At 44.8% G+C, this 20834-nt stretch overlaps 1 protein-coding gene across 1 annotated transcript in view; it reads right to left on the bottom strand.

The window, feature by feature from the left end:
* Nucleotides 1-4127: 4127 nt before the first annotated feature.
* KIF18A (kinesin family member 18A) overlaps nucleotides 4128-20834 on the bottom strand; it is a gene marked incomplete in the record, with an annotated part of 168537 nt that continues 151830 nt past the window's right edge. The window contains 1 exon segment of the mRNA XM_073604534.1: nucleotides 4128-8210. Within this exon segment, the coding sequence (XP_073460635.1) occupies nucleotides 8071-8210 (140 nt within the window).

Raw genomic sequence — 20834 nt, 5'->3', positions numbered from 1 at the left:
TTTTGCTTCTTATCCCCTTGTGGAGGCTTCCATTTGTGGGTGGACATTTTATGGTTACACAACCTATCACATTGCTAAAATCTTTTTCTATGGACTATAAACTGAAGGACTTATGAATAAATGGTTGTGAAACGAAGCATCTGAGTTCCCCTTATTTCTTATGGGGAAATTCACTTTGATATACAAGTGCTTTGGATTACAAGCATGTTTCCGGAACGAATTATGCTCGCAATCCAAGGATTTACTGTACATTTAAAAGTTTTATAAAAAAACTTTGAAGCCATTCCCTTTTAGGAGACAAGTGAATCATCAGAAGCCTTGCTACCAATGTACTTCCCCAAGTAAAAAAAGATCTAAAAACTAATCTGTTTTATGACATTTTAAAGTGGATGCAAATAACAAAAAATACTAGCCAAAGTTGTTTCCTTTGATAAACAAAATATTTAAGCCCAAGTTCTTACCTTCTCTTCTACTGGGAAGACATAATAAAAAGCAGATGTTACACAGCATTCAGCGGTGCAGATTACAGTACATGACTGTATTGGTCTGATACAAACAAGATGTGTAAATGTGTAATGAAGGTATGTATATGGGGAGAGATATATATATATATATATATATATATATATATATTGTATCATTTAAAAATATTTCCGTAGTATTTCTTGCTTCTAGAAATGAGCAGAGAACAAAGTGATCCTACATCTTCCAGGCAATATGTCAAACTAATCAATTTTGTGGAATGGAGGCTGGCATTCAAATTAAAACTTAAAGTGCCTGTAAACCCTTACATATAACCAGTGAAGTGACTAGCCTCAGATGAAACAAATCCTCCTGTGTACGTTGTAATTGTAATCTCTGCAGTGTAGATGAGCATCATGGGAAATGTAGTTCCAAAACATCTGGGGTGCCAAGGAATGCCATCACTGCTCTACAGTCTTGCAAAATACACATTTTACACAGCATTTATTAGCAGCAGAGGGGCAGGGATCTGAGATTACACATACTGCAGAGCTAGAGCTCCATGAAATCTGATAGCGGATTGGAGGGAAGGGACGCAGGCCTCTCTTCAAAGGCTTAGAGAAACATAGAGCTTAGAGTACAAGTCATCTGCTGTGTGCTGGGGGGCAGGCCGTCTGCCAAAAGACTGTGCTGTCGGCTTAATCTAGCCTCTCGGCAAAGTTGCCATGGCACCCTGGGGTGAGTTCTGGGTTCTTGGGGGGCACATTGGAAGAATGCCTAAACATTGCCCCAGAAGGTGGATCATGCCTGCCTTTTTTGTGGCACAAAGCCATGGGTTTTCATTTTGCTGCATCGCTGCAGGTATCCTAACTAATGATGTCAACGAATTATGGGGATCTTGGGCATCTGAGGATGCCCTTGTTTGCCCCTTCCTTGCTGCACCCTATTAGCACTGAGGTCACGTTAGGTGAATGAGAGAAACAGAGGGAGAAGAAAAATTCTGAAATACTAGTAAGTAGTAGTAGCAGTGTGCAAAAGTATATTGTTTAGTACAAATAAATCACCTCTAATGTTGGGTGTTCTACATGTGTGGCTATTGCTGCATTACTGCTGCTGCCAATCACAGCCAGTGAGCCAATGAGGAGAAAGAGGGTGTGGTGCAGAGCTGCGGCTCGGTGTATGAATAGACACCCACACCAGAGACTCAGGAGTGCCCCTGCTTGGGTGCCCCCAAGGCAATCGGTTACTGTAGCTCTGGGGCACTCGACGTGAGGGAGTGGGCCAGGAGCACCGGCAGGGGACCCAAGAAAAAGATCAGGGCTGAAGATCAGCAGGTAAGTATGACATTTTATTTTTTGCCTTTAATAACACTTAACCGCTTCCTGACCTGCTCCTGTATATATACAGCGGCAGAATAGCTCTGCTGTGTGAATTGCCGTATATATACTGTGGCTGCTTTAAGAGCCATAGCAGGCATGCGTGCTGCACAGCGCGATCCCTGCCAGCCACCTGCGATTGCGGGCACAAGAGCAGGAACTGGGATTTGTGCGTGTAAACACAGAAATCCCTGTCCTGTCAGGGGTGGAGAAACAGATTGCGTGTTCCTACTAAGTAGGAACAACTATCTGTCTTCTCTCCCAATCAGTCCAATCCCCTCACAGTTAGAACACACCTAGGGAACAAACACTTAACCTCTTGATCGCCCCCTGTTGTTAACCCCTTCCCTGCTAGTGACATTTATACAGTAATCAGTGGCTATTTTTAGCTCTGATCGCTGTATAAATGTCAATGGTCCCAAAAAAGCGTCAAAAGTGTCCGATTTGTCCGCCGCAATATCGCAGTCCCGATAAAAAAATAAATAAATAAAAATGCCTAAAATCTACTCCCTATTTTGTAGACGCTATAACTTTTGCGCAAACCACTCAATATATGTGCTTATTGCAATTTTTTTTACCAAAAACATGTAGAAGACTACATATCGGCCTAAACCGAGGAAAAAAAATAGTTTTTAAAAAAAAAAATTGGGGATATTTATTATAGGAAAAAACATTTTTTTTTTTCTAAATTGTCGCTCTTATAGGGCAAAAAATAAAAACCGCAAAAAATGGCCTGGTCAGGAAGGGGGTTAAGTCTTCCGGGGCTGAAGTGGTTAATCTATTAGGAGTGAGTCATGCAGATTGAGAGGAGAGATCAGAGGAGGTTTACAACCACTTTAGGCAAGATATAAATGATATAAAGCAATTTGCCGAAATCTACCATTTTTTGTAACAAGATAAAGCCCACTTTTAAAATTATTCTGTGGACAAGTGTAGTGCTACCCTGAAGGAGCCCCTGGAAATTGTCCAGATTCCATTTCTAGTAATTGTCCCGCAGTCAGACACACGGTCAGTGTCATGCTTTGGCTCAATAACAAACTAGGGTTGTTCCCTTTGCTGTTTTTATTTTTGGGATATGGTTGAGGGAACAGAGTACAAAACAAACTAAGTACAAGTTTAGGATTGCAAACTTCCTTCTGTAGAGCTGAAGTAAAAGTCCTTGCAAAAGTATACTGTGGACTTGGCTTTGTAATAGACGCAGTTAAGCACAAAATTGTCTTTCTTTACAGCAATCAGAGCAGAGTCCCTTCAGGACACCAGCTGATGTCCCCTTTTCACAAACACACAGCTGACTCTCTAAAAGAGGGAATGGCGGCAACCCAAAAGTCTCTAAGATCTCTCTCAGCAGACTGTACTCAAAAATGTCCTAGGAAAGTTGGTTGCCTCCTGCCAACATCCATGTCACACCTTTCTCCTGTGATACCAGTCTAGATCTTCAGCAGACAGCTCCCTCTGTCAGCTCTCTATAACTTCAGCATTCAGGACCCCCAGCTGAGGCCTCACAAACAGCAAGCACATGGAAGCTCTACCAAGAGGGCAAGCAAGCCCCCCAGGCTGAACTTCCCTGCACTGACACTTCAGAATGTGGGCATGGCCCTCAACATTCTCAAAAAAACAAAGCAGAACTGCTTCTCCTGTAAGGTATATAATGATGGAGAAGCCCAACAGGTTGAGTAGCAAAAAGTAGCTTTGAGAACGGTTTGTGTGGCAGAATGTATGCCTACAGAAGCAAAGTATAAAGACTATTTCTGTGTATTCCTCTACCACTATACAAAACGGATATTCCTTGCAGTGCTGTTTTACTAAAAATTCCGCTTTAGGCCTCTTTTACACGGATCAGTTTTTTTTTGTTTCTGCCTTACCAAAAGCAGAATACATGACCATTAAATTCTATGGAGCTCTTCACACCAGTCAGTTGTGTTTTTAAAAGTCTTGCATGCTGCAGGACCTTCCCATTGAAAAGAATGGAAAATGAGCACTGGAAACGTGGCACAAATGCATATGAATTTTTACCACATGTTTGCAACAAAGCAGTGTAAAAGCAGCCTTAACCGATGCAGATCCACCAGTATTTACTTTGTGTTGCCGTTTTAAACTAATGGCCCCACAGAAAGTGTTTTGCGCTATGGTAATGCAAGGTAAAATGCAAATTTTTCTGTGCGTTTCTGCAACACAGAGGCCTGAAGTGGGCCTTTAGCTTGTGTGGTTAGCCACCAGAATAAAAGGCACAGGATCACATTTAAACATCTAAACCCCCCCCCCCCCAAAAAAAATAAAATCAAAGAAAAATAAAAAGAAAACAATACTTTAATCGTAACTATAAAAAAATAACGTTTAAAACATATTTCAAGCTATTAACAGTCTATTTACAGGACACATCTGAGAACACATGGAAAAAATATTAATAACACAGGAAACCAATATTTACAGCATAAAAATAAAATATCATTCATAATGATCATTCACAGAAACCATTAGTAAAAACCATGGCTTACAGGAACCTCTTTGAATGTTTTTTTTTTTTTTTTAAATTGGTGCTGGGATCTCCAGTTAGAACGCTAATGCTTTTTGCATTACCACAACGTGTGGGGAAATCCTGCCTGCCAATAAAAGCGTTTGCATGAGCAGTCTACGTCTTACCGAGCACGGTGCATTTTCACTGGATGGGAAACAAAATGCATTTCACTAAAATAAACACTATGGAGAAAGTGACTGGAAAAATAACTAAAACAGGGAGCATTTGAGGATCTTCATTTAGCTGTGGTAATAAATGACACTGGCATTACTGTATGCTTATTTTTGCAGCTTTGCTGTTTTAATGAAATTAAATCTGGGGTCTATTTCAACCAATGACTCGTTCTGTGCCTGTTGACCGCAGCAATGAGATCTCCTCATCTACCTACCCTGGGTTATTCCCACTCTTGCTATGCTTTCTCCATAATATGGCAATAAAAAATCTAATCAGGACAGCCCTTAACAGTTGTACAGGCCTGGAAACTCAAATCCTCCAATAAAAATATGTGACGGAGGGAAACCTAAAAGCTGCCATCGCTGAAGCAAAACTTTTATTTAAAAAGAAAGAAGGGTAAGAAGAGCTTTTATTTTAGCAGAAGGGATTTTGCATTTTTTTCCCTACTGTACACCACATGTACAATGCACCCTCTCAACTCTTTCTCTGCATTAAGATAAGGCAAAAGGAGCCAGGACTATGTAGCTCCTGCACACATTACATCAATAGCTGCCCAGTGGCTGATCAGTAGCAATGAAAACCTAGAGGAAAAAGGCAGTGGTGGTGGACGGAATGACGAGGGACAACGTATAATAATATGGCAGTACCGAGGTAGGGTAAATAGCAAAGTTCCTCTGCCATCCCCTGCTGGTATCCTGTGCACTATGGCGAGAACAGTACCTCCTTAAATTTTTTTTATGTAGTCATGTAAAAGTTATTCGCTTTATGTAAACAACCTCATCAATAAAATTAATGGCTTAAAATCCTTGTTTCCATGTATAATCTGTAATTATACATTTACATGGGGGTAGCCATATTTACTTTACAGTGGCTGTGCTTTACTTTTGCTCCCCTCAATGGAAGCCTAAAGCCGACCATGAATGGAGCAATTTTTTTTTTTCCTGCAACCATGGGTGTGGGGGGGACCCGTCCCCGCAGGGAGAACACAGGGATTACTGTTCTATAATAGCTGCTAGCAATGATCGCATGTAAAATCCAAAAGCCTAGTTGTACCCAAGTTCCTGCTGAACCGGCTGAGATTCAAACTGTCTATGGCCATCATAAGTTATGTGTACGGATTGAAAACAATAGACACCCTGTGGGGCTGATATCTCAGCAGCTGTTGAGAAAGAGATACAGTAACTGCACTGAGCCACAGAGCTCTCTATAGACTGTGTTTAATGCTATAACAAAACAAGGAAAAGCCTGCTAGTAACAACGTAGGGGAATAAACATTTTTTAAGTAAACACTATATAATAAATCAAAATGCGTGCTTACTAAAATACATTATGCTTTCCCATTAAATGTGGAGTTTTGGGCCTCCTGATCTTTGAAAGAGTGCCCTAGAACAAGCAGGTTGGGTATTCAGGCTTTTCAGACTTGCACAGATGAAAACTTGTTACAGGTCAGTGGTAGAAAAGCTGAGATTACAGTTCAAGAGGCAGATCATTTAAAATAAGGCTGGCCGTACCTTAGTCCTTTTTTTGTTCAGTGGGTTCAACATAAAAAATGACCTAATTCCTCCATCCACACACTCCATTTGAATGGCGGAATCCTTCCTGCTGAGCTATTGTATCCTTACAAGGGGGAGACTTCCCTGGTGTCAAAATACACTGATGAGTGCCGCCGGCACTGATCGATCAGGAGAAACCCAACAGGGTGGTTGTACAGAAGTCAATCAGTAAATCTATTTCTGTACAACTAGCCTGCCCATAAATGGATGAAAATTTGTCCGGTCTATACTGAATCAGACGAATTTCAATCCATGTATGGCCAGCTTAAGACAGCTCGCCAGTCTTCAGAGATCCCCTGTGCGCTGTTAAACCTGATGAAATGTAGCAAAAAGTGAAAACTTATAAAGGCAGTCACCCAGTTTCTTTGTTAACTAGTGAGTCGCTGACCCAAAACAAGCATGCAGACAGGGAAGTCTAAAAAGGTAAACTCCAGCTGAATATTTGTTTCAAGACAGAAACTCAGCAGGTAGTGAAATAAGGCTGTGGGTGGCAATCTCAAACCTGTTCCCATGAAAACAAGCAAGCACTGGCAGCTTCTGTACACGGTCATCACAGACTCACTTTAGCTAAAGAGGCCTCAGAATCTCCTTTTTCTGTTCAGACTCATTTTAATACAGGTTTCCCCAGCAGTGTCTAATTCCCTTCCTCTCACTACTACATCACTGTGTTCAGTTGCTAGGAGCAAAAGGAAAGCCTTGTGTAAAACTACAAGTTGCTGAATTAAAAGCTTACACAGGGCTATAGACCCCTGTATGAGAGTGCTGATTGACTCAGTAATGTCCATGTTTCACCACACCCAGAAAGACTTCCTTCCACTCCCGAAGCTGAACAGAGCAGTGGGGGAGCAATTAAAAAGTAAGTATTATGTTGATAAGACTTAATGCAAACCTGCTGCTTTGCCCCTCACATACTTTCTGTGAGATCCCCAGATACCGTTCTGTACTTGCAGCAATTTTTAGGAGACAAAACATAAGGATAAAGTGGAAGTTTGCAGAGATGTACTGAATATAGTTGTTTTTATTATTTTTTTATTCAACCAGACATATGCTTGAACTTGATGCTGTCTGTAAAGGGGCACTGCATAAACATAAACTGAGTCTCATTTCTTAAAAAGCCGCTTCATTGTTTACTGTCCTCCGCAAGTATTTGACTGGTTGGATTTGTCAAATATATGTCCAAACCTTACATCCGTACCCTCACCCCTCCAACGCCTGCTCGCTGTGGTTGCACCTGTCAGCTCATATAAGACATGTCCTGAAGTGACATAGGAACCAGTAGGAGTAGCCACGGTGAGCAAGTTACTGACACCCTAGGAAGAATATTAATACTTACAGAGGATGGTAAGCAGTGAAGTGACAATTTTTAGGAGACAAGCAGCTGGAAAGGTTTTAAGTATAGTTGCAGTTTTCTTGCATATATGTCTTACATTCAAGTAACCCTGAGCAGAGTCCATTTAAGAGTAGGCACCAAAACATGCCTGTGACACCTTCATTCTGGCTTGGTGTGAAGAGGCAGAGAAATCCTGGCACTGAGATCATTGACATCTACACAAATCTGTAAAAGTATTTTTGTATTGAGATTAAAGAATGAGAAGTTCTAGTAGTGCCTTCTCCCACCACAAGCTTTGACAAAATACCACAACTTTTCCTCTGGGCACAGAATCAGTAAGACTACAATGTACCGCCTTCAGGAATTTAGAATACCACATCAGTGGAACAGAAGAGATTCCATATAAATATATACAAGCATTCCTTACAAGCACACGTTTAAAACACATAACCTTGTTAGTGTTCTCTGTGCATATAAACACAGCACCGGACGGTACGAATGACATAAAAAAAATATTTTGCTGACATTTGTTCATACTGTACAAGACGTCCTTTAAAAATATACATTAGTAAGACACTATATACATTAGTAAGACACTGGTAAGGTTGCATTAAAGTTGTATTAAAGTCCAAGAGTCTAATTTAGTCCAGATTGGTATCACTACTTCTTTCCAGCTTGTGAAAATGGCCGAGATGAACCAAGAAAAGAGAAAGGTTTCTTTATTGCTCCAGCTGCCAAGCTTCCATCTGATACGCTTCTGGTTAGACGTCGCTGTGCAGCACTGTCCTTATTTTTCAATACTGTAGAGGGGAAAAAATAGTTTTTAGCATAGTTAAAATTAATAAATCCCAATGAGGATGTGATGTTACGTTTTGCATTTAGGTTCAATTTCTAACTTGTGGACACTCCAGCAAATGTTTATTAGGCCCCTTTCACACATACGGAACGTTCGTTCATTTTTCATCCATCCGTTGACTTCCTATTGAAAAACTGATGATCATCTATTTTCATCAACATCCGTTTTTTTGAACGGAAGAAAGCCCTATTTTTCATCTGTTAAAAAAATAGGATTTTTTTAAAACAGCTTACCTGTAAAATCCTTTTCTTTCGAAGGACATCACGGGACACAGAGCCACAGTAATTACTGATGGGTTATATAGGTATCACTGGTGATTGGACACTGGCACACCCTATCAGGAAGTTCAACCCCCTATATAATCCCTCCCCCTTGCAGGGATACCTCAGTTTTGTAGCCAAGCAATATAGTGTATTAGAAGAGGGGCGGGACCTCTGTGTCCCGTGATGTCCTTCGAAAGAAAAGGATTTTACAGGTAAGCTGTTTTAAAAAATCCTATTTTCTTTCTCGAACATCACGGGACACAGAGCCACAGTAATTACTGAGGGGATGTCCCAGAGCAATGCTACCTGAGGGGGGGGAACCACGACCAAGTAGGGTGCAATCAGACCTGAGGACCCTGTACGGCTGCCTGCAGCACACTATGCCCAAAGGCGATATCATCATGCCTTCTCACATCCACCTGATAGAATCTGGTGAATGTATGAACTGAAGACCAGGTTGCGGCCTTGCAGATTTAAGCCATAGAGGCCCGGTGATGCACTGCCCAAGAAGCACCAATAGCCCTTGTGGAATGTGCCCTGATCTGAAACGGAGGAATCTTCTGTTTCAAACCGTAAGCTTGAATGATCAACTGTCGAATCCATTTAGAAATGGTAGCTTTTGACGCTGCCTGTCCTCTATTGGGACCCTCTGGCAGCACAAACAAAACACCCGTCTTGCGGATCTGAGTAGTTGCCCCTAGATAGGCCTTAACTGCTCTTACTACATCCAACGAATGTAGAGATCTCTCTTCCGGAGAACAGGGATCTGGAAAAAAGGAAGGTAGAACAATGTCTTGGTTTAAATGAAAATCAGAAACCACCTTCGGTAAAAAACTAGGATGAGGGCGTAGTACCACTCTATCCTTGTGTATAATCAAATAAGGCTCCTTACAGGAAAGAGCTGCTAATTTTGATACTCTTCTAGCAGAAGAGATGGCCACCAGAAAAATTAATTTCCTTGTCAACAAGACCAAAGGAATCTGACTTATTGGTTCAAAAGGCTGTTTCTGTAACACAGCCAGGACCAAATTCAAGTCCCAGGGGTTTAGGGGCGCTTTAACCGGAGGATTAAGACGCATCACCCCCTGCATAAAGTTTCGGACCAAAGAATGCGAAGCAAGTGGCCGCTGAAATAATACTGATAAAGCAGAAACCTGGCCCTTGATGGTACTCAAGGCCAGCTTCATCTCTAATCCCATCTGTAGAAAATCAAGGATTCTACCTATGACATATTTCCTGGGATGCCAACCTCTGGATTCACACCAGGTTATATAAGACTTCCAGACTCTATGATAAATCATCCTGGAAGCTGGCTTCTTTGCATTAATCAAGGTATATATGACAGGACCTGAGAGCCCACGACTCTTCAGAACGTGGGTCTCAATAGCCAAACCGTCAAATTTAGCGTTTGTAAGGCAGGATGGAACACTGGACCTTGAGATAACAGGTCTGGGCGTACCGGTAGGGTCCACGGGGAACCCACCGTCATCCTTACTATTTCTGCATACCAAGTCCTTCTGGGCCAAGCGGGGGCCACCAGAAGTACCGACTTCCTTTCCTGCCTGATCCTGCGAAGGAGTCGTGGTAGTAGCAGAATAGGCGGGAATGCGTAAATCAGTGAGAACCGATGCCACGGAATCACCAACGCATCCGTCCCGCATGCAAGAGGATCTTTTGTCCTTGCCACAAATCTGTCTATCTTTTTGTTGAATCGGGATGCAAAGAGATCTACATCTGGAACCCCCCATCTTTGGCATATGGCCCAAAAGATGTCGGGATGCAGAGACCATTCCCCTGGAAGTAACTGCTGGCGACTTAGATAGTCCGCCTGCCAATTTTCTATTCCCGGGATGAAAACTGCCGATATGCATGGCACATGCATCTCTGCCCAGACTAAGATCTGGTTCACCTCTTTTTGAGCAGCTCGGCTCCGGGTGCCTCCCTGATGATTGACATAAGCCACTGCTGTGGCATTGTCGGACTGGATCCTGACCGGACAACCCTGTAGCCTGATAGTCCAGGCTTTTAGAGCTAGATGTATCGCCCGGATCTCCAGAATGTTGATGGGTAAGGTCCTCTCTGTCTTGGACCATACCCCTTGGACCGCAGCCTGTTCCAGAACTGCTCCCCAACCTGACAGACTGGCATCTGTTGTTACCACCGTCCAGGTAACCGGTAGAAAGGATTTCCCCTTCTGCAGGTTTTCGGGTATGAGCCACCAATTGAGGCTCTGACGCACCGCATGCGACAGGTGCATCGGAAAGTCTAATGCCTAAACCTTCTTGTTCCAGGTCGACAGAATACTGTGTTGCAGCATTCTTGAGTGAAACTGAGCATAGGGAACTGCTTCGAATGAAGACACCATCTTCCCTAGTAGCCTCATACAAAGGCGGACTGAGGGACCCTTCTTGGTCCTTACTGTCAGAATCAGCTCTCTCAAAGCAGTGATCTTTGCCTGGGGTAGAAATATTTTCTCCTGGCTTGTATCTATAATCAGACCTAAATACTCCAGTCTTCTTACTGGTTTTAGGAAAGACTTTTCTAAGTTGAGGATCCAACCCAGGTGTTCTAGATACCCGACTGTGGTCCTCAAGTTTCCATTCAAAGAGGCTATCGACCGGTCTATCAAGAGCAGGTCGTCTAGGTATGCTATGACAGCTATACCCTGAGCCCTTAATCTGGCCAGAGGAGGAGCCAAGATCTTTGTGAACACTCGAGGTGCAGTGGCTATCCCGAAAGGCAGAGCCACAAACTGGAAATGGCGCCCTCCTACCTCGAAGCGCAGAAACTTCTGATGAGCAGGAAAAATGGGCACATGCAGATATGCATCTCTGATGTCTATTGATGCCAGAAATTCTCCTCCCTGCAGGGTGGGAACTACTGTTCGAATTGATTCCATGCGGAAGGATTGAATCCTTAGGAATCGGTTCAGATCCCTTAAGTCCAGAATGGGCCTGACATCCCCATTTGGCTTTTGGACCGTAAAAAGGTTGGAATAGAAGCCCAATCCCTGGTCCTTTGCGGGAACTATCATAATGACCTCCTGCGACAAAAGTCGCTCTAACGCTAGAAGGAGCGACTGCTTCTTCTCTGGATCTCTGGGGACACCTGATCTGAGGAACCGAGGAGAGGGGAATTCCTGAAACTCCAGCTTGTACCCTAAGGTTACCGTGGAGATTACCCATCTGTCCTGGAAGTCCTCCTGCCAGAGCTCTGAGAACTGTCGCAGTCTTCCCCCCCACTCGAGTGAGCGGGGGCGCCCCCTCATGCAGAGGTCTTAGTGTTTTGCCTAGTAGGCTTCTTTCCCCAGGACTTCTTTTGTCCCTGGGGTTGACTCTTGTCTCTGGACCCCGATGGAGGCGGCCGTCGAGACTGCCTGGAGGCTGAAGCCCCCGGCGCTGGGGAAAGAGTCCGTTTGAAAGAGGGACGCTTACTCTTCTTCTTGACAGGTAAGAGAGTGCTTTTCCCACAAGAGATTCTCTTGATATAGTTATCCAAGTCCTCTCCAAACAACCTTGCACCACGAAATGGAAACCCAGCCAGTAGCTTCTTACATGGTGCTTCGGCTGACCAATTTTTCAACCATAGGATTCTATGTATATGCACCAACCCCAGTGAAAGACGGGAGGTTTGCACGATAGAATCTCTAATGGCGTCAACCACAAAGCATAAGGCCACTGGAAGGTTAGCAAACCCCTGGGCCTGCTGTTCAGGTAATACTTTGATGACCTGCTTAACATGGTCTCTTAAGTATTGACAGACCACTGATCCTGCTAAGGAGAAAACATCCTTCAATAGGGATTCCATCCTTTTATCTACAGGATCCCTGAGCATCTGAGCATTGTCTACAGGACAAGTCAGGCTATTATTTAAGGAGGAAATGGCGGCATCAATAGCCGGTATTCCCCACATTTTAATAAACTTTTCTTCCATCGGATAAAGTGTTGAAAACTTTCTCGGCGGAAAAAAACGTTTGTCTGGGTGATCCCACTCAGAATAAATAAGTTTTTCAAGTAAAGTATGAACAGGAAAAGCATGTGCTGCTTGGAAAGGTTTCAGTGACCCCAAAGCAGAAGAGGATTCTTTAGCAGTTTCAGGTATGGGCAACTTAAATGTGGAGCGGACCAATCCAGTGAGGATCTGCACTAAGACTTTCTCCTCTTGGGAAGTCGCAGAGGGTCCCTCTCCACCTGAATCCTCCGAAGAGGAATCATCCATCCCATCCCGATCCTCTGAAAGGGATTCATCTCCTTTATCCCAGAGCTCCTCTGTCTGAGGGTCTTGGGGAACAGAGGAAAGCCTAGTGCGTTTTCTTCCACTGAGTGAAGACGTAATCACGGCCATTAATCTTTCCTCTAGACCATTAATGGTTGAGGGGCAGGATCTTAGGATATTCCCTTTGGAGCTCAGCACAGGACATCTTTACACGTCCATCACCTAAGACACTGGCGTAAAAACTGAGGTATCCCTGCAAGGGGGAGGGATTATATAGGGGGTTGAACTTCCTGATAGGGTGTGCCAGTGTCCAATCACCAGTGATACCTATATAACCCATCAGTAATTACTGTGGCTCTGTGTCCCGTGATGTTTGAGAAAGAAAAATGGATGTGAATAGACGAACGGTCCATTGCTGCATCCATTTTTGCATTGGTTGTTAGGAGCAACCAGTGTGTGGGTGTGGGTGTGTGGGTGGGTGTGTGGGGGTGTGGGTGGGTGTGTGGGGGTGTGGGTGGGTGTGGGGGTGGGGGTGGGTGTGTGGGTGGGTGTGGGGGTGGGTGTGGGGGTGGGGGTGGGTGGGTGTGTGTGGGTGGGTGTGTGTGGGTGGGGGTGTGTGGGTGGGGGTGTGTGGGTGGGGGTGTGTGGGTGGGGGTGTGTGGGTGGGGGTGTGGGTGTGTGGGTGGGTGGGTGTGGGTGGGTGTGGGTGGGTGTGGGTGGGTGTGGGTGGGTGGGTGTGGGTGGGTGTGTGTGGGTGTGGGGTTGTGGAAGAGAAAAGCAGGAGAGGGGACAGTCTGTACAGACAGGCTCCCTCACTTGCCAATGCTTGATGGTCACTATCAGCTTTTAAATGTAATTGTCGTCTTTTTTTTCTATACTTAATAGTGCCGAGAAGGAACTGTCATTTGAGTCCGCCACTAAATTAAACTTAGGGGCGGGGTCACCCAGCTTTTTTTCCCTTAGATTTTGGAGTGGTAATTTGGGGGGGGGGGGGGGGGGGGGGGCAAGGAGAGGGGCAGGACAGAGCAGAATACACAGGCTCCCTCACTTGCCGGCGCTGACTGACGTCCTTGGCTTTTAAATGTGATAGTCGGCTTTTTTTTTTTCCCTTAGATTTTGGAGCGGTCTTTTGGGGGGGGGGGGGTCAAGGAGAGGGGCAGGACAGAGCAGTATACACAGTGAGGGGGGCAGTCTGTACAGACAGGCTCTCTCACTTGCCGATGCTTGATGGTCACTATCAGCTTTTAAATGTAATTGTCGTCTATTTTTTTTTTTCTATACTTAATAGTGCAGAGAAGGAGCTGTCATTTGAGCCCGCCACTAAATTAAACTTAGGGGGCGGGTCACCCAGTGACCCCGCCACTAAATTAAACTTAGGGGCAGGGTCACCCAGTGACATCACCTGATTACCCCATCCCTTTGTTTAATTTAGTGGCAGGCTCGAATGACAGCTCCTTCTCGGCGCTATTAGATTCAACCCCCCTCTCCATCTGAACTGACGTTTCCCCGATTCTATATAAACAGTGTGGAGCCAGAGCTTTCAAAAAGAAAAAAAAAAAGGCATTCCTCAGCGCAGAGAGATAAAGAGATACAATGTATCTCTCAGTTCTTTAGATCAAAGGAATGAACTTCAGTCTGTAGATGAGGGTAGTTTAACCACTTAAGGACCAGCCGCAGTCATTATAATTCACTACTTTGACGTTAAATACCATTATGGCAGTAGCTAGCTGCCATGACCCCGGTATTTTTAAAAACGGAGGACTGTCCTCTTTCAGATAAAAGTGGGGGATTCGGCGCAAGAGCACTTTTAAAATCGGGGGCAGGAGAGGCCTTCCCCTCCTGGTCTGGTCATCTCTGCCGCTTACCGGAGCAATCGGTAGCGGTGGAGCGGATCGGTTCCTCTCCCCTCACTGCCTGGATGCAGAGTGAGGGAAAGATGGCCCCCTGCTCGGCTCCATAGCATTGGAGGGCGGAAGCAAAATCAAACGTCCCTTCCGCCAAATGCTCTTAAAGGGGAAAATTTTATTTTTTTTTTTCAAATGACATTAATTTTTTTATTTTTTACTGCATTTTAGTGTAAACATGACATCTGAGGTCTTTTTGACCTCAGATCTCACATTTAAGAGGTCCTGTCACGCTTTTTTTCCTATTACAAGGGATGTTTACATCCCTTGTAATAGGAATAAAAGTGACCCAAATTTCTTTTTTAAAAGGAAAGTGTCAAAACAAAAAGTAAAATAAACAAAAAAAATAAATTAAAGCGCACTGTCCCGCTGAGCTCATACGCAAGTTGCGCCCGCGTATGAAAATGGTGTTCAAACCACACATGTGCGGTATCGCCTCGATCGTTCAGGTGAGAGCAATAATTTTAGCCCTAGACCTCCTCTGTAACTCAAAACTGGTAACCTGTAGAAATTTTGAAACGTCGCCTAAGGAGATTTTTAAGGGTAAATGTTTGTCGCCATTCCACGAGCTGGCGCAATTTTGAAGCGTGACATGTTGAGTATCAATTTACTTGGCGTAGCATTAGCTTTCACAATATAAAAAAAAATGAGCTAACTTTACTGTTATTTTATTTTTTAATTTTTTTTTTTAAAAGGTGTGCTTTGAAGACCGCTGCACACATACGGTGTGACAAAGTATTGCAACAACCGCCATTTTATTCTCTAGGGTGTTTGAAAAAAATTATTGATAATTGATAGTAAAATTCCTTTACTGCCACTTACTAATAGCGGCAGGGAGGGGGGAGGGGGAAGTCTGCTCACACACAGGAGCTGAGAGGCAGGCAGGGGAGGGAGGGAGAGAGGAGAGCCGAGGAATGACAGAGGTACGTAGCCTGACCACAATAATCATGGATCAGCAGCCATTACCGTGGTCAGCGCACTAAGGGGGACACAGGTACAAGCAGGAATAACCAGGTTTTTTTTTTACAGCAAAGACGCACAGATTAGACAGCACAAGCACCGTGCTCTTTAACCTGCTACAGGGGAACAGGATTTTTTTTTTTTTTTTTTTTTAGGGTTACAGCCTCTTTAAGACATGCCATGCCATTAAAGCCAGACTGAGAAGCAGGGTGGAATAGAGAACCTTGAGATAGCAGATCTGGCCTATTGAGAAGGGTTAAGGGATTGTCAGCTGGAAGTCTGAGTATCAGGTTCTTCCAGCCCAGTTTGGTGCAACCATGTCTTTTCTTTCTTGCTCTATTCTGTGGAGCAGACAAGGCAGAACTGCACTGGAGAGAAGGCATAACTTAATTTGAATAAAGGGGGGTAACAGGGCATCCAATGCCAGCGCTAGAGGCACCCTGGTGCTGGCAAAAAACAGAGGTGGCTTGTTGTTGAATCTGGAGCAGAGAACCCTTAGGGAACCCCTATAAAATTTACCATATCTACAGCTCACTGTGCATGGGAGTAATGACCACTGGGAATAATGCTCCTTACATTTGTGCTCAAGGGAAAGAATTCAACCCATACATATAGCTATAAATTTCACTGGTGTCAGTGGTTACTTATTTGAGGCAACAATTGCTTCTTCCTTAAGGAACCTCTAGCAACCTCTGGAGGAACCCTAGGGTTCCACAGAACCCTGCTTGAGAAAAGATGATCGTGAGGCTTAAATTCTACATCCACATTTATGCATATCAGACTGAATACATCTGAATGAAGAGACCTTTTACCCTTGATCCACGTGGTGGCTGCTGAGATGATCCACAAGCCAGTTGTCCACTCCTGGGATGTGGACTGCAGAAATCGCTGGATTGAGTTTTTATCCGAGAGAATCTAGTTTGCACCCTTGATGGTTGATATATTCCAATTACCGACCTTGTAGATAGTATGTGCAATTTTGGAGTTTGAAGGTAACTGGATATCGGTAATGTTTGATGAGGGTTCTAATCCCCAGCCAAACACACACACACAGGCCTGCCTGGACACTTAAAGTGATAGTAAAGGCTTGTTTTTTTATTGTTTTGATTTCAAAACATGTTATTACTTACCTGCTCTGTACGGTGGTTTTGCAGCCCGGATCCTCCTCTTCTCAGGTCCCCCGCCAGCGCTCCAGGCCAGTCCCTTCTGCCGAGTGCCCTCAGAGCAAGCAGCTTGCTGTGGGGGCACCCAAGCAGGTGCGCTTCAGAGCCACTGCTCTACCTGTCCATTCACACACAGCCATGGCTCAGCCCCACCCACTCTCCATTGGCTCACTGGCTGTGATTGAAAGCAGCGGGAGCCAATGGCTCCCACTTCTACGTCAGCCAATGAGGAGGGAGAGTCCCTGGAGAGCTGAGGCTGTTGGGCACATTGCTGGATCGCGATAGGGCTCAGGTAAGTATTAGGGGATGCTGCTGCACACTGGTTTTTTTTACCTTCATGCACAGTATGCATGAAGGTAAAAAACCTTGAGCCTTTAAAACCACTTTAAAATTCCAGGGAATGCAACAGGAAAAGTAAGACTTCAACTACAATAGAAGCGAAGCTCCATGACAAGCGAGAGCTAGACTTTTTGGAATAGTCAGGACTTTTTTTTATGCCATCTTTGGCTCTACTGAAATGAGTCGCAGTCACATGTTGTCTTGGGGCCCTTTATCACTGATAACAATAAGTGAAGGGAAATCTAATATATTTCACATTTGCCACCAGAAGTACAGTGGAGAACTGGGATAACGGTTTCAGCAACAAGCATCTTAATATCAGTTTTGCATTGGCCCCATCTTTCATTTTTTTTATACTGGACTGGGAGACAAAAAAAATAGGATTTTCATAACAGCTTACCTGTAAAATCCTTTTCTTGGAGTAGATCATGGGACGCAAGCCTAAGTAATAACTTAATGGGTTATGGGCCACCTTCAGGTGATTGGACACTGGTATACCCAATACAGGAAGTTCACTCCCCTCTATAACCCCTCCTCCTTCCAGGAGTACCTCAGTTTTTGTAGCAAAGCAACATACTTAAACCCCATAAAAGAGGGGCGGGACCTCTGTGTTCCATGATGTACTCCAAGAAAAGGATTTTACAGGTAAGCCGTTATAAAAAACCTATTTTCTTTATCGTACATCATGGGACACAGAACCTCAAGTAATTACTTAATGGGACGTCCCATAGCAATGCTACTTGAGGGGTGGGAGACACAACCTGGAGGGTACCCCTAGACTTGAGGACCTATACTGCTGCCTGCAGCACACTGCGCCCGAAGGCGATATCCTCATACCTCCTTACATCCAGCTGATAAAATTTTGTGAATGTATGCACTGAAGACCAAGTTGCGGCCTTACAGATCTGAGCCATGGAGGCCTGGTGATGCACTAACCGACCTAGTAGAGGGCGCCTTAACTTGAAAAGGGGGAATCTTACCCCTTAAATCATAAGTTTGAATGATAACTTGCCGAATCCACTTAGCGACAGTGGATTTCGACGCTGCCTGGACCCTCTGGCAGAATAAATAAGACATCAGTCTTACGAATCTGAGCAGTTGCCTTTAAATAGATTTTCACTGCTCTCACCACATTAAGACAATGTAGTGACTTTTCTTCCCTGGAACGTGGTTTTGGAAAAAAAACGATGGCAGGACAATATCTTGGTTCAGATGAAAACCTAAAACAACTTTTGGCAAAAAATCTGGATGTAGGCATAACACCACCCTGTCCTCATGAATAAATCAAATATGGCTCTTTACAAGAAAGAGCAGCCAATTCCGAAAGCCTCCTCGCTGAGGATATAGCAAGCAAGAACACCAGCTTTCTTGTCAGAAGGACTAAGGGAATATGCTGTATCGGTTCACATGGCTGTTTTTGTAACACTGACAAAATTAAATTCAAGTCCCAAGGGCTGAAAGGTGATTTAACTGGTGGATTAAACCGCATCACCCCTTGCATGAAACCACGGACTAAAGAATGCGTGGCAAGCGGTCTTCGACATAAGATCGATAAGGCTGACACTTGGCCCTTAATAGTACTCAAGTCCAATTTCATCTCTACGCCTAATTGTAGAAAGGCGAGAATTCTGCCTATGATGCATCTCCGAGGGTGCCAACCCTTGGATTCACACCAGGAAACATAAGCCTTCCAGACTCTATAATATATTGCTCTGGACGCTGGCTTCCTTGCATTAATCAAAGTGGAGATAACTGACCCAGAAAGCCCACGTTTCTTCAGAATGTGGGTTTCAATAGCCAGGCCGTTAAATTTAGCGTTCGTAAAGTAGGTTGGAATATCGGCCCCTGTGAGAGCAGGCAGGGCTTGACAAATTTGTTTGGAATCTAGGAGCCAGGTAAAAAAGTTAGGAGCCAGGTTTTTTTAACGACCGACAAAGCTTTATTTTCAATATGAAAGTTAACCAATCTTAAAATAGCGAATAGCGCCGCTTTTTTGCTGACGCCCCCCCACGTGTGAAAGGGGTCTAAGACCCCTTTCACACTGAGCAGCCTATAGCGTCGGCGGTAAAATGGCGCTATTTATAGCGGCGTTTTACCGTCGGATTTGCGGTGCATTTCGGCCGCTAGCAGGGTGCTTTTACCCCCCACTAGCGGCCGAGAAAGGGTTAAAGCCGCCCGCAATAGCGGCGTTTTGCCGGCGGTATCCCAGCGTTGCCCCATTCATTTCAATGGGGAGCAGTGGTGGAGGAGCGGTAAAACACACCGCTCCTTCACCGCTCCAAAGAAGCTGCTGGCAGGACTTTTTTTCCCATCCTGCCAGCGCAGCGCTCCGGTGTGAAAGCCCTCTGGCTTTCACACTGGAGACAATGCTGCAGCTGTTTGAGGGCAGATTGCAGGCGCTATTTTTAACGCTATAGCGCCTGCAAAACGCCATCGGTGTGAAAGGGGTCTAAAGGTCCAATCAGGTGCGCCTGAAAAACTGACAGGCGAACTTGATCAGACAGCCCGTGTGAAAGGGGCCAAGCAGGGAGATGACAAATAATACATTAATTTTAATTTTAAGAAAAAAATAAACAGTTTTTACTTAAAAAAAAAAAAAAAAGGCTATCCTCACACTCACCATGAGGCAAAAGGCGCCAGATGACGCCCGCAATCACTTCCTTCTCTTCTCCACTTTGGGAAGGAGATGGGCGGGCAGTGAAAACAGGCAGGTATCGCAGCGCTGCCTCCATTAGCATTGCATTAGCATTGTTGGTTGTAATACCAAGGGACACCACAAGATGGCGCCAGATTCCAGAAGGACCGAAGAAGGCCGCAAAGCCGCGGCCTCAATTACCGGCCGGGGCGGCCCGACAGGATCGCACGGGGGGGGGGGTGTTTGGGTGGGTGGGGTGGGGGGGGGGTTGTAGTCCGCACGGAGACAGGATACCCCCAGCTGTGCCGCCCCAGGCGCCAGGTCGCTAATTCTAGTCGCAAATGCGACCTAGTGCCCGGGGTTTGTCGAACCCTGAGAGCACGTCTGGCCTTAGTGGAAGGGACCATGGATCCTCCACTGCCATCTTTACGATTTCTGCATACCATGATCTGCTGGGCCATGCTGGTGCTACCAGAATTACCGGCTTTCTTTCCTGCTTGATCCTGCAAAGAAGTTGAGGCAGCAACTGAATAGGGGGGAATGCATAGATCAGTGAGTACTGATCCCACGGGGTCACCAACGCATCTGTTCCGCATGCGAGTGGATACCTTGTCCTGGACACAAAGTTGACTAACTTCATGTTGAATCTGGACGCTAGAAGATCTACATCCGGAGTCCCCATCTTTGGCAAACAGCCTGAAAAATGTCGGGTGAAGACTTAAGTAGTCCGCCTGCCAATTCTCTACTCCCGGAATGAAGACTGAAGATAGGCACGGAACATTCCTTTCTGCCAAAGTTAGAATATGGTTCACCTCTCTCTGCGCTGAGAGACTCTTGGTGCCCCCTTGGTGATTGATATAGGCCACAGCCGTGGCATTGTCAGATTGGATCCTAACAGGACAATCCTTTAACCTGGAAGTCCAGGCTTTCAGAGCCAGACACACTGCCCGAATCTCTAGGATATTGATGGGCAAGGCTCTTTCGGTTTTTGACCACTGTCCCCGGACAGTTGTTTTTTCTAGTACTGCTCCTCAGCCTGAGAGGCTGGCATCTGTCGTTACTACTTTCCAGATAATTGGTCTGAAGGAT

Source organism: Aquarana catesbeiana, linkage group LG11 (genome assembly GCF_042186555.1).
Source record: "Aquarana catesbeiana isolate 2022-GZ linkage group LG11, ASM4218655v1, whole genome shotgun sequence".
Classification (NCBI taxonomy): domain Eukaryota; kingdom Metazoa; phylum Chordata; class Amphibia; order Anura; family Ranidae; genus Aquarana; species Aquarana catesbeiana.
The sequence above is the reverse complement of the archived record's forward strand: the minus strand, read 5'-3'. Positions and strand labels throughout refer to the sequence as shown.